Genomic DNA, 15,143 nt, shown 5'->3' with positions numbered 1-15,143 from the left:
CTCACAAACCCCAAAATATGAAGAAAAACTATGTAACAACGTGTGCAGTAACAGGGAGCTGTCTCAACACACTAAACAATACTGAATAAAAAACAGTTTAACTCGAAGGCTACAAACATTGAATTCCACCCAACTGATGAAACTAAGTTGAAAAAACTCAAGAATTTCTTGAGGCTAACTGCTAAGACACCGAAGTAAATTATGCAAAACATTTAGCTTGTCAAGAGTACATAATTACATTGAGATGATCGCTATCATTAATGACCAACCTTATAAATCATCCTTGGTGCCACTTGGTTGATCTCGACGTTTAGTATGTGAATGATAGTCGGCAACAGTAGCTTCCGTCCGGGGCGGCACCGATGGCTTTATTCTTCCATGTTAAAAACAATCCATTTATATGCAATTAGGCGAAACAACATATCCAATTTATAATCAGCGTGAAGACGTACATAGAAAAAAAAAAAAAACACCCAGTATGAGAGCGTTGGTTTCTTGACGTTTACTCTCTCAACGCCACACTCCAACTCTGCATTCACTTCTTGCCTGCCTTGCGTCGTAACTTTATTTGCCCAAAGCAACCGTAGTATGGCTGTTCTCCTGTGAGTAGCAACAACAAGCAAACAGTATCCATTTCCTTCTTAATTCCAAGGGAATGGGAGGAAACCAATTCACATGAAATAAGGTGGTCAAATACCCATCATAAACTTATGAATAAACTTCAGTTTCCTCGCATTCAACCATAAGAAACAATCGTGATAATATATTTTCTAACATTCCCCCTACAAGGTTTAACAATTTCCAGAAAAAAATTGTTAAAAAAATATAAATGCATACATAAAGACAACAAAAAGAAAAATAATCACTACCAATATATACAAATAACCACAAATATTTACAAATTTAACAAGACCGCAAGATTCAATCAATCGTTAGACAAAATGTCTTTGGTCTTTTTGATAGATTCCAAAGCAGCCTTCCTAGTACTTTTGGGTCTAACTGATAATTCGGTGCTAATCTTAGGAAGGTCACCTGCTAAGTCTTTATATTCAGAAGAATTTTCAAATAACAATAAAGGTATCAGGCAACTCACATGTCTTTTAGTTAATTCTGCTGTTCTACCCTTCAGGACAACCGCACCAGTTGTCTCTCCTTCATTATTGGTGATTATCTGCTTAACAATTCCCATTGGAAAGTTTACAGCCTTATTAGCATCTTTTATAAGCACTATATCACCAACACCTGTTTTATCATGCTTGCAGGGTTTATATCTGTCTTTGATGTCTATTGCCTGACTCAACAAAGTAGACATAAACTCGCTCTGATCTAAGTCAAACAGTCTATGCCTAACTTTCCTAATTTTGGTATATTTATCTTTCAACAAATCAGACGGGGACGTACCGTCTGAATATTCATCCAACTCAGGCAAGGGTTGTAATTCTGGGATCAAATTGACAGTCACAATTTCATAGCCTCTAAGCAGCATCTCTGGAGCTATGGGACTTAGTGTATGAAGGTCCTGATCTCTCAAAGATTCCTTAAATGCAATGGGTCTCTTATTAACCAAACTTCTAACTTGACATAGCAAAAAATCAAAATCTCTCACTTCAAGAATATTAGTCCCGATGCTCTTATTTATCATTTGTTTTTTCATTTTTACTGAAGTTTCAACCAGAGAGCCAAGGGAACTACACACTTTAAAGTAACTCTCAAACTTAATCTTATTAATGCCATTCTCCTTCAAATACTCATCCGTCTGTGGATCGTTAAGAAAATCAATTATTTCATTTCCAGCAGCTACAATCTGAGTCCCCAAATCACTAATAACTAACTGGGGTAATCCAAACTCAAATACATGTATCATAAATGCCCTTAAAAATTCTGATACGGACATATCATAACCTACATGCAAATTAAAGGCTCTAGTGTACATACAAGAAAAACACAATATCCAAACCTTCCTACGACCATCTGACAGTTTGCCATTAAAAGGCCCACAATAATCCAAATATAGATAACCAAAAGGAGTATCAGAGGGTTCCAATCTAAATAATCTGTATGGAGACTGGTTCAGTCGTACAGGTCTTTGATTGTATCTTTTACAAATAATGCAAGAGCTAACAGACTTCTTTGCAACAGAAAATATGTGTGGTATGTAATAATGTTTTCTCAATAAATTCAGTACCCCATAATATCCTACATGTCCTAGCTTTATGTGGGCATCCCTAGCAATCAATGAAGTTAATAAACTATCTTTAGGTAGTAGCACTGGGAAGAACACCCTGTGAGAATTAGGTCTATCAAATTTCCCATGTACTCTCAAAACATTATTCCTGTCAGGGTAGATATTCAGCTGAGAAACTAGGTCAGGGATATCCTTTTTAGGACATTGGTTTCTTCGAAAAAACTCCACAACTTCTGGAAATCTGAGCTTTTGCTCTTTGCTTATAATGTGTTGCATTGCCAGTTCATAAATAATTAAAACTTGGGGGCTTTATTTCCAAAGATGAAATAACAACTATTTTTAGAAAGGGCAGTTTTCCACTTATTCACTACCATTAAAACTTTAGGATGTACTTTTACTAGTTTAGTCAAATTAGAAAATCTATCCACTGGAACCAAATGATCTGTTACTAGGTTTTCTGCTGCTTGGTTAACAGAAACGCCAAATTCTTTAACCGGCATGCTAGGTAACCTTAATACCTCTTCCTGAACCTTCGTTTCTTCAAAATACTCATAATTTGGACCACAACAATAGTTAGTACGGGACAAGACCTTCCTGGAAACCGGACGAGTAGTACAATCTGCAGGATTGTTGATACCTGCAATATAGTTAAACACTATTGGAATCTGCTCACATATCCTCTGTATGCGTTTGAGCCTATTGTTAACAAATACAGTTCTTTTTTGGGCTCAAGCCATGCCGTCCTGATGGAAGTTCCTTAACGTAGCTTCCTAAGGGATATATGTACTACAGTGATATTCCCAGAGAATTTTACCTTTAGGTATCCAGAATTCTAACTCCTGGCGCAAATATCCTTAAATTTTCTCTCAAGGATATCGCATAATATCAGAGGACGTATTCTTGACACGCCACATAGCAATCTGCACCCCTAATAGCGTTTTCGCTTCGGGGAGGTGTGGCAAAATAAAAGGGAGCCGTATCAAGGCTACCCCTGTTCTCGTATTACTATTGAGAATGACAACAGTGCTATTCCCACGATGGCAGACATTCCTTATTTTGTAGCCATTTCGCTCGGTGGTATTCCCTGCTGATCTAACTTTTCGATCGTTTTAAAGGATTATAATTATGCTTTCTCCATCTTCTTCCACCTTTGGAAAGTTGAGTATTGGGTCTTTACCATGAGTATATTTTAGCTCCTGTTTCACAATGAAATTAGAGTATTTTATTGTGCCTAAGAGCTAGGCCAGTTACTGGAGGCGCCATGGGCGCCGTCGGTCGTTAGGCATGTGTTATTTAGATAGCAGAACGACTTCCAGTTTAAATAGCTTTATTTAATTATTTTAATTATTTATCTTTTTAGGAAATTATTCTCGTAAAGATTTGATAATGTGCAAAATTTTCCTTTCTCTGTCAATCGTATTGTTAGAGTTTCGGTAACTTAGGTAACCGAGATCTCGTCTAGCTTAGGTAACCTAACCTCGGCGTTTTACTATACGCTCAGACATCCCCCGGTTACCCTTGTGTATTGATTTTTTTCAATTCAGCGGAGACTGATACCTCCTAGAATTATATGAAACATTACAAGTCTCTTCGGAGATTTAAGGTTAATCTCTTTCCCTCTGAGTGTAGCTTCAGGCTACAACCCTAATAGCCGTGCCTTGAATTTTATTCAGACATGACTAACCTAGGGTTTTTTCCTGCCTCTTCCCTTTAACCGCTGGTTGTGGTATACCAGCAGGTTTTGGGATTTAGTCAGAATCTCAGAGTATTTAGTTTTATGTCGGCGACCTGCCGGCAGGGCGAATGGGTTGTAGAATACCATCATTCCCCTGCCGGCTAGGCTGCTGGCTAGGCTGCCGGCAATGGAGGTTAGCCCGTCCTAGCCGCACTTGAAGTAGTGGTAGGATATCACCTTCTCATTGCGACTAAAAGATTAGTCCTACGCCGCAGTCCTCTAGGCTGAAAAGTGATCTCTTTTGCCTAAGAGGACGCGGCACTGGAACTCTGTTTCTCCTGTGTTGAGAGGCGGCGGCAATGCCGCCATCCCCTTAACTGTGTTGGCAATCTCTAGGATGGAGAACTGAGACTCTCCTATCACCTAGGATTCTGCCGATACTGAAACAGAGTTTCTTTTAACAGGTGGTGGGACTAACAATTTTGCCAGTTCCTTTCACACTCTATACAGGACCCTGTTCCCTACCCCTCTGTCCACTTTTGATGGCCGACCCATTGTCTTTCTTTTGGGCCGGCATCTTGCAACCTTACCATTGCCGGTAGGTTGCCGGAGCCGGCCAGACTCCCTCTCTAGCCATGACATTGGGTGACGGCAATGTATACTGCCGCCAACCACATCATCTGTCGGCAGCTATGGTCCCTACCATTAGCCGATGACTGTCGGCAGCCAATATGGCCTACCATTAGCTGATGACTGTCGGCAGCCAACAGCTGGCGGCTGCCGGCAGTTGGCGGCTGATGGCGGCTGGCGGCTGGTGGCGGCTGGCGGCTGCCGGCAGCCATGATGGCTGAGAGTGGGAAGTCCCTTGCTATCCCCAAGGTTCCTCAGCTCTCCCTTGGACTGTTACTCACAAGTTCTGTTGCCGGATTACCGCCGGCCAGGCCAGTACAGATAAGTGCTGACTTAGATGGCAGCACGCCGACTGTACTGATACTGCCGGAGGCTAGTCTGCTGGCAGTGTATTGGCGGCACCTTACTGGCAATAGTTCTATAGCTGGATGGAAGCCTGAATGTTACATTTTCCCCTTTCATTGGAACCTTCTATTCGGAAGAAAGGCAGTAAAATGAGACTTTTACATTCTTAGATATGCCGGCAAGACCTAGTTATGCCGGCAACATGCCGGCTGAACTATAGTATATGTTATACAAGTAGCCAGTATATCTACAGTATAGAATATACTGCAGATAGAAAACTACTATATATTTTATACTAGTAGTTATTTCCAATATATCTTGGATATCCAACACAGGCATTTGCTGAACCCAATCCCATATTGAATGAATATGATTTCTTCAATATCCTGATTAGAAATCAGTATTTGGATTACCCTACAATATTAAATAACTTCAAGGAAGAAGTGATACACTCCTAACCCTTAAAGGGTAGAGCCTTTATCCTTGAGTCTCCCTGATCAGGAAACTCTATATTCTAATATTGTAAGGATGGCTACAGCAAATAGGCCGAGTGGGAAATCCAAATATATGTCTTTATTTTCCCTAGTCCAGCTGGCTTCATGCTAGATGGACCATTCTGTCATATGCTACTATGAAGGCAGCATAATGACTAGACTACAATACATGATGTACCGTAGCCAGTAAATTGCAGTATAGACTTACTGCAAATAGAAAACTACAGTACCATTATACAGTAGTAATTTCTAACATACCTTGAGTACCCTTGTACGAGCATTCCGCTGGTACCGCTCATATATTGAATGAATAGTTTTCTTCAATATTCTGATTGAGAATCAGTCATCCTGACCCCACAGTATTAACATTATTTTGGGACAGTGAATTGGTACTTCTCTACCCCTAGGGGTAAGAGCCCCTCTACTGGGAGTTACTCAATAGAGGAACCCCCCTGTAGTTAATTCTGAGGGGAAGTAACAGCATTTGCTCGCAGGGGTACACAAGTATGTATCTCCTACTATCCCTTTATAGCTTACTATCCTAAGCTATTCTGTTGTAGATGACCTTTGCATGTTGATTATCAGGGAGATAATCCTTTGTATACTCATTTGGTTTTCCTTTCTTTACAGGAGGAACACCAGATACCTTGTGCTCCAGTACTCTGCAAGGCAAAGAGTAAGTATTTTTACGGTCATAATACTTGCAGGTTTCATGCCCCCTGCAATATTATTTCCGGATCCCTACATTATTGGAACCCACAGGTTTGCAATATATGTCGGACATTAATGTCTGAAGGTTTTGAAAATCCCAAGTGTACGGAGACTAGGGATACAGCTCAATACAAATTACGCAACTGGGTTAGAGGCTTCCAAAAAATCTCCCCGGGACCCTTCCTACCTAATGATTGGATGCGTAAGCTACTATTTCCGAAAGCAAGTAAGGAAATAGTCGTGCCTGACAGCCAGAAAACCTTTAGGATTAAGGGCAAGAAATTCCTCAAGGTAGAAGAGAAAAATGTTGTGTCGGAATTTCCTCCGCCTATGCCGGCTATAGAGCCATCGATGTCGACATCTTCGTCTTCTACTCCTCTATTGGATAAAATGGTACAATATATATCCAACTGAAGAATCAGATAGAGAGCTTTCGTAAACAAAATGAAAAGCAGCAAGAAAAACGAAATAGAGCCTCGTAAAGCTTCTCTTGTCGCTTCCCAGGGGTCAGTCAAACGACCCATGGATCAAGACCTACCAACATGCTCCAAAACCAATCCCTGGAGGTTTGCAGAGCAGATGCCGATTTTAAATGGCAATCTCTATATCTCAGAAAAAATGGGTGCTGTTCCTTTGGACAAAATTCAATTTTGGCCAAGCTTTGATGCTTTCCCTAATAGCTGGGTTCGACTGATGTACGAACCAAAGTCAAGGAAAGGAATGGAACCAAAGGAGGTCATGATTCTCGACCATGATAAGGCACAGACTATCCTCTCAGGTAGTCTGAAAAAGGCGGGTTATTCAGAGTCAAAGGTATTCTCACTGAATAACAGACACCCTTCCTTTCTTTCTCCTTCTTCACTCTCATTCCCCTTTACGGGGAAGGCATCTATATCTGTTGCCAAAGCAGTGGAGATGGGTAAGCCATGTCCCACACTCGAAGAGTACAAGCCTCTGTCACCAGCTTTTCCCGGACAGGAAAAGGATTGGAAGGAAGTCCATTTGACTTTTTCAGTAGGAAAGTTAGACACAGATGTTGCAAGTCGACAATTTAATGTCTGTCTCCCTAAATTATCTGAGCTGCTCTTGCATAATAAACAAGAGACAAAGGAGACACTTGCGACTTCCCTTTCTCTACAAAACTACATAGAGTTGTGTTCAACCTACGGAAATACCCCAGACATGCTCATGGTCATAGCCAAAATGCATATGGCTACCTTAGTGAAGGACCCTTACGCCTTTATGAAGGCTAGGAGAGCATGTAGAGAGCTTGTGTTAGCTGCTGCAACAGTGAAACACGAAACAAGGAAGCTAATATCTTCCAACATCTGGGGTAAAGACCTCTTCCCACACGAGGTAATTAAGAAGGTAATTAAGGACGCCACCATGGAGAACATAAGTCTTCTTCAAAAATGGGGCATCCTTTCAAAGAGAAAATCTTCCATGGTTGTGGGTCCCCAACCTAAAAAGAAGATCGAAAATGCTGGAAATTTCCAGGCTGCTCAACAACATCCCACTATTCCAGTGACCACGATGCCACAGGCAGATGGTCAAAAGTCTAAACCTACCGACTATTCGAAGCATGAAGACGCTTCTGCTAGGAGGAACATTCCTTCAGGATCGCAGGACCTTCGATCCTTCGGTCCAAAGCCTATTCAAGATGAGCCCTTGATGGGAAACAGAAATGTCCCCACCATCATTTCCTTACCTTCTCCTACAATTCAAAATCCTCCTGGAAGAGTATACCTGAGAGCTATAGAGCATACAGGTGGTAAGAAAACTATAGCCCATCGAGTTCCAGGGAAGGCTGTTTTGTGTTCACGAGAAGGACTCAAGAAATCTCTGAGTCATTCTGAACTTGTCGCCACTCAACAAGTTCATAGAAAACTACAAGTTCTGAATGTTAATTCTTCCCAACATATGGACCGTGTCCCAAATAGGGGTGTTTTTAGTCTTGTTAGACCTGAAAGGTGTCCTTCGGAACCTTCCAGTCAACCACCCCCCTTCCTCCTATCTAGAATTCAAGTTACAGATAGTAACATTCATCCTAGGAAAGATACGTGTCGGACTCACAGTCCTAAGTATCTTCATAGGATTGGCAAACTTAGTCACGTCAAAGTCAAGCCTAGAAATGGTTCAGGCATTTATATACCTGAACGAGAGGCTGGGGTGGGCAGCACCCGAAGTGGCTGGCCAATGTGCATTCAAGGATATGACCCGGTTCCTGGGACATCACGGATGCAAGATAAGCTTCTAGAATTCTCGACTTTCTCCAGCTCAAGGGTTTCAATGGCTGAAAAACCATTGATGCCCACAGTCACATCAACTCTCATTTCCCTTGGGAATATAAAAGGAGCTCGCGAGGCCTGTCAAGAGACTCGGGTAATCAGTCAGATTTCCAAGACGCCAACAAGGACAAGCGCTAAACTTTCCCCAGTTCGCAATAGTGACAGACCTAGTGCAAAGAGCACAGCGGAAAGATGCGTTAAGAGCCTGGAGAAAATACGCATCAAACGCTTGAAGAGATAAAAAAAGACTGATATCGATCCCTCTTTAATCGCTTCTCTAACAAAAATTAAAGCACGAAAGTCCCAAGACTCTGCTGGTCCTATCATGAGTGGGGAAACCCCCTCCACACAGATCAGACTTCCTACGACTGATCTTGGACACCGAAGCGATAATAAGACGTCACAATTGAACGTCTCATACAGTCTAGGTGAAGTTACCCATCCCTTTCTTAAAGGGATGGCACCTGCCAGCAGTTCATTTACAACTGATCCACAAGGTGACAGTGGATGCTCTATTTCGGTCCAAGCCGATAGAGTTGGAATGGTCCATGGACGCAGACCTATTCCCTCCCAGATGGGAACAAGTCCCGGAACTGCAATTCGACCTCTTCGTCACGAGCGTCTTCAAGAAACTACCTCGATATGTAACCCCATACGAGGATCCTCTAGTGGGGCTGATAGACTAGATGAGGCTGGTCCTAGCTCTGATCCTAGGTATATTTCCGAAGGTTCAGAAATTAACTGCCTTCGTTTTATCACAGAGAACCCAAACCCTTCATTTCATGATTTTCTTACTCTAGCGGTTAGAAAAAGATTTGGGATCTCAGAAGGCAATATAGAATTCTTAGAAGAATACAAGGCTAAGTCAACTAGAAGACAATATGAGTCTTCCTGGAAAAAGTGGATTGCGTTTGTGAAAGCAAAAGGACCGAAAGAAATTTCAATGAACTTCTGTCTGTCCTTCTTTGTCCACCTTCATAGCCAAGGTCTGGCGGCCAATACGATAAATACGTGCAAGTCAACCTTGACTAGGCCTCTCCTATATGCCTTTCAAGTGGATCTGGCGAATGAAATCTTTAATAAGATTCCGAAGGCATGTGCTAGGCTTAGGCCCGCAGTACCACCAAAGCCCATCTCTTGGTCTTTGGACAAGGTCCTACACTACATCTCATCTGTGAAAAATGAAGATTGTTCTCTTAAGAATCTAACCCAAAAGGTTATTTTTCTGTTTGCTATAGCCTCTGGGGCTAGAGCTTGTGAAATAGTGGCCATATCCAGAGATGAGGGTCACATTCAGTTCACGGAAGTGGGAGAACTGAATCTCTTTCCTGATCCATCCTTCCTCGCTAAAAACAAGTTACCCACTAAGAGGTGGGGTCCCTAGAGAATCTACCCTCTGAAGGAAGATGTCTCTCTATGTCCTGTAGAGTGTCTAAAGGTCTATCTTCGTAGAACTTCAGACTTCTTGGGAGGACAGGTCTTTAAAGGAGAAACTTCTGGATCAAATTTATCCCTGAAACAACTAAGGGCAAAGCTCACCTACTTTATTCGTAGAGCGTATCCTGACAGTACTCCCGCAGGTCATGATCCGAGAAAGATTGCTTCATCACTGAACTTCTTTCAGAATATGGACTTTGAGCGTCTTCATTCATACACTGGATGGAAATCATCCAGAGTGTTTTATAAACACTATGCAAAACAAGTGCATGATCTGAAACACTTCGTAGTGGCGGCAGACAGTGTATTAAAACCTGCCCCTTAATTACTGTGGTAAACAGTTAATAGTTTGGGACCTCACATGTCCTCGCACATGTACTGAGTGAGAATCATCCAGAGTGTTCTACAAACACTACGCTAAGCAAGTCCATGATCTGAAGCAGTATGTGGTGACGTCAGGTAGAATATTTAACCTGCCGTCTAATTCTACGATGAACAGCTAATTGACTGGGACTGTCAATTAAAGGGAGAAGCGGTCATCCTTCTTAGGTGTGACCTCTTTTGATTAAGTGTTACCATGGTGACACTAGCTCTGTTCAAAATCCCAGGTGTGGAATTATACAGATAGTACTAGTGCCGGTGTACACAGTACACAGTGCAGATAGAAGTAACCAGTACAGGAATTATGAAGAGAAAATTTCTTCAGTGTGAGAGTGGCACTCATCATTTCTTCCTTCAAGAAAGAAATATAGTCTTTGTACTCATTATAGGTATAATCCCATTGTCATACTACATTCGTTTTACTAACCATCTCTTTTAGTCATTTATTAGGAATAAATGTCTATTAGAATGTAGTGCGTCCGCTTTCGCCAGACAATTGTATGTATACATGCCAGAGTTCTTCGACTTACCAAAGTAAGTATTCCTCATATATTTGTATGCAACAAATAATAGATATAAGAGACACTGATGTTAATTCAGCAAAATATACAACTATGAGACTATTTGTATATTCAGTGTATACTTATGTTTGGTCATACAATATATGTTAACCTCGAGATCCCTTTTCTACTGTCTAGAATAACTCTTCCCTGTAGGAGGCAGGAAGCACTAACATCGTTTATGATTAGTGATGATGACGAATAACGGTGACGTCACTTGTCTCAATTGGTCCCCGTGACCATAGAAAAGGTTGCTATAAGGTTAAGGCACTGATGAAAATCCACAGATACACTAATGCTCTGGTATGCTTCCATCAGGACGACATGGCTTGAGCCCTAAAAACGGATTTTGAGCGAAGCGAAAAATCTATTTTTGGGTGAGATGGCCATGTCGTCCTGATGGGACCCACCCATCTCTCCTAAAAAGAAAAGCTATTCACAGTATCCCTCCCGTGGTACTGTATCTGTAACACCGTGCTCAATGCTACAAGGAATGTCCGCCATCGTGGGAATGGAGCTGTTGTCATTCTCAATAGTAATACAAGAATGGGGGTAGCCTTGATATGGCTCCCTTTTATTTTGCCACACCTCCCCGAAGCGAAAACGCTATTATGGGTGCATATTGCTATGTGGCGTGTCAAGAATACGTCCTCTGATATTATGCGATATCCTTGAGAGAAAATTTAAGGATATTCACGCTAGGAGTTAGAGTTCTGGATACCTAAAGGTAAAATTCTCTGGGAATATCACTGTAGTACATATATCCCTTAGGAAGCTACTTTAAGGAACTTCCATCAAGACGACATGGCCATCTCACCCAAAAATAGATTTTTCGCTTCGCTCAAAATCCGTTTTATTTACTTTATCCAATTTGACAGCACTAGAATGCAGTCAATGAAGAATGACAAGGCTATCTGAAAACAGTTGCAAATCGGCAATATTGATCTTAGATAAACAAAACTGCCCAGTAAGTTCATCATAAACAGACTTTAGCATTTCACAACCCAAAACCAGTGCTTGAAGCTCTAGAGAGGGCACAGACTTCGCTTTCAGTGATGAATTAACAAACTTATTCTTAGCCATAAGAAAACTCCTCTTGCATGACTCAACCTCTCTAATATAAATAACAATTTCATATATCTCAGTACTTGCATCAACATAACATTCTAAAATGTACTCAGAATCCCTTTCACCAACAAAACGATGAAATTTAATGGGTGGTGAAGAATTTACCTGATTTACAATACGTTTCCATTCCCTTAGTTGTTCTCCATCAAGTATTTCATCCCAGTCCAATTTATTCGTTTGCAAATTGTGCAAAAAAATCCTGGTTCTGTTCAAAATTGGGCCATTGAAATTAAAGATGTCGAAATTGGAAGCAATAGCTTTTAACACACATCTTTTCATATTAGCATTAGGATCTAACCTTACAGGCAATGTATAAATCTGATCAGAATCCCTTGACCATTGAAGACCCAACAGCTTCACCTCATGAGGAGTTTGACCGGATCCTTCCCTGTAAATAACTTCTTGTAATGAGGGATCATTTGTAACAAACTGTTGCAAGGGAAATTTATATTTCTCAAAAATTGAAGGCAAAACTTTGTAAACTTCATTCAACTTTTCCCCTGAACTGCAAGTATATGCTCCATTGTCCATATACAACAACTGATACAAAAGCCTCTTAACATCAGTCAAATTAGGATCACAGTCATCAACAACTAATATATAATACAATGACAACATCAGTATCGTTGGACTACAACGTAGTCCAAAACTTAATCTTATATTCTTATATGCTACCAATGTAAAGTCATGTTTCGACACATTTCTATACCAAAAAAATAACAACTTTCTTTGATCTTCCTCAGTTAAGGCAAACTGATTAAAGGCCTTTTTGATGTCATAACAGAGCAACTTAGAGGCAAACCTTAAATTCATAAATGCAGTACTCAACTTCTGATTCAAATTAGGACCAGGGTGCATGGCTTGATTGTGAGTAACTGTCAGAGGTCTACCGTCTACACTTTCACCTAAGTTTGACATGAACACAACTCGACACTTTGTGGTTTCCTTATCAGGTCTAAAGATTGGCATGTGAGCTAGGAAGCTAGCCTCAGGATGCTTTTCAAGGAATTTCTCTACATTTGGAATTCTTTCAATTATGGCCATTTCTATTTGTTCTTGAATAACATCATCAATCATACTTAGGTGTTCAGGGTTTCTTTTCAACTTCTTAAAATTAGAAGCTAGTATTCCCTTACTCAAATTGATGTTTTGCCCCAACAAATGAGATGTCCTCTGGTTCCACATTAATGGCATGGTTAGGCGACCCTCATCCTTTATTCTAATATTAGACAAGGTATTCTTAACCAATTCGTTATTTAACTCCGAATCTTCCTCATAAGATATGTTTTCATAATTGAGAACTTCCTTCACCTTATCATCTAGAGCTCAATCGGCTATTGCATTTAAGACCTTATTGGATTGTTTATTAACCTTTATAATAAAATTAGAATCCTTGTCATTTACATTATCTTGCCATTCATCTAGTACGCATTCCCTAGGCTGAACACATAAGAAACTGGCTAGTCTAAATTGAACCTCATTCTCCAAAGTAGGAATTTCATCAACAACTTTAAATGCCTTACTGGCTTCTCCCATAAACAATATTCCCATAGGAGAATCTAAGTAAACGAAAGGATTGATATCACCGAACAATTTAGCTGTGATCAAAAAACCAATGAGCTGAACTGGTACCCAACACAAATTTCACGTTAGATATCCTATCACTGTTCATAAGTTGATTATCAGCAATGACATATCCTTTCTTTTTAAATGCTTGACCAAGCTTTGATAAGTTGGGGACTAAAATGTCAATTCCAATATTAGGTACGCAAATAGCCTGAACTTTATAGTTCTTATCCCCAATATCTACATCAACAGCCTCTAATTTTGTTTTATACTTTCTAGAAGCATTAAATCCATTTACTTCTACGCTGATACCATCACAAATAATCTCACAGTCTAGTCCTGTGGCAAGTTCAGATTTAATAAAATTCCCTTGACAACCGCTGTCCAGTAAGACTCTAAAGGTTTCAGTTTCTGATCCTGCAATCAAAGCACTGCCATTCTTAATCTGCACAAGACCATCCTTATCAACTTTTGATTTGGCACCAGTTTTCGATTCTACTCTGCTGACATTTTTTACCTTTGGCTCTTTCGTACACAAATAAGAAAAATGCCATTCATTACATTTGAAGCATCTCTTATGAAATCTGAAAAAACAATTATTAGCCAAATGTCCCTGTCCACAACAATACTTTCCAGTTTCTTCTCAGGAGTCCTGTAAACTTCACATTCCGAAACCTTGTGCAAGGGATAATCACTATTACAACATAATAAACAACCCCTTTGAATATTCCTCTTATCAACAGAGATTGCTAGATTAGTAGAGCTCACCTTCTCACATTTTTCCTTAACAATAGTCTTTGAATGAGCTTTGGAATCCTACAGATACCTATCTGAAGCTTCAAAGAAGTGCTCCTGTATGTCTTCTAAACTAGGTCTGACATTATTAGTGATACTAATCAAATGCTGTTTAAAAATCTCATTTAAGCCTTCCCATACAAAATACTGAGCAAAGTAATCACCATTCATCTTTAACAACTTCACATTTTCATTTAATGATCTTTCCCTGCCAATATTTGAAAAAGGATCATCCGATGACTTCAGTTTAAGCTCGGAAAACACCCTTACAGTATTATATTTCTGTAAATCAGTGGAAGCAAATGCACAACTTAGTAAAATCTTTGCATCTTCATACGACTGACTACTCAGTTCAAGAGATCTTATCAAATATTCTGCTCTTCCATGCACTTATTGTTTTAACAGCAAAAACTTATCTCTATTGGAAAACTGTTGTTGCTCCGAAACACATTGAAACTCCTGGAAAAACCTATTGATATTTTCATCTGGGCTACTGTTGAAAGTGGGCAAAGGAATAACAGGATTCTTCAACAGACTTCTAGAACTGTTATCACTCGCAACATTTGGTTTATCCTCCAGAATAGCTAACATTTCAGTAACTTTATCAACATATTGCTCACAAATACTAAGTTCTACTGAAAAAGCTTCCTCATTCATACTTTCAGACCACTTTGCATCTGTAATTTTGTGATCATAATCCTTCATTTCGGCTAAAATACCTTTTAATTTTTCTCGTTTTGCAATTCTTTGCACCCTAGACAGACTACAAAAACTGTCCTTACTACCATATTGTTTTGTAATGCTACCACGTAGGTATTTTCGTGCATTAACTAAAACATCCAATGAACTCATTTTCTTTGTTTTAATTCAAGAATCACAGAACAAAAATAAACGAGAAAATAATAAAGCAATAAACTTAACTTTACAACTCAAGAGTGCTCTATTCAA

The 15,143-nt window shown here is 40.0% G+C and overlaps 1 protein-coding gene across 1 annotated transcript; it reads right to left on the bottom strand.

The window, feature by feature from the left end:
* Positions 1–11,597: 11,597 nt before the first annotated feature.
* On the bottom strand, positions 11,598–12,911 carry LOC137641170 (uncharacterized). The gene has a single exon (XM_068373609.1). The coding sequence runs from the start codon at positions 12,909–12,911 to the stop codon at positions 11,598–11,600; it is 1,314 nt and encodes a 437-aa protein (XP_068229710.1).
* Positions 12,912–15,143: the final 2,232 nt, after the last annotated feature.

Source organism: Palaemon carinicauda, chromosome 5, assembly GCF_036898095.1.
Source record: "Palaemon carinicauda isolate YSFRI2023 chromosome 5, ASM3689809v2, whole genome shotgun sequence".
NCBI classification, from domain to species: Eukaryota; Metazoa; Arthropoda; class Malacostraca; order Decapoda; family Palaemonidae; genus Palaemon; species Palaemon carinicauda.
This window is presented reverse-complemented; position numbering and strand designations above follow the sequence as displayed.

Excerpts from the sequence above, each read along its gene's own strand:
- LOC137641170 (XM_068373609.1), bottom strand. The coding sequence starts at position 12,911 with ATGATTGATGATGTTATTCAAGAACAAATAGAAATGGCCATAATTGAA.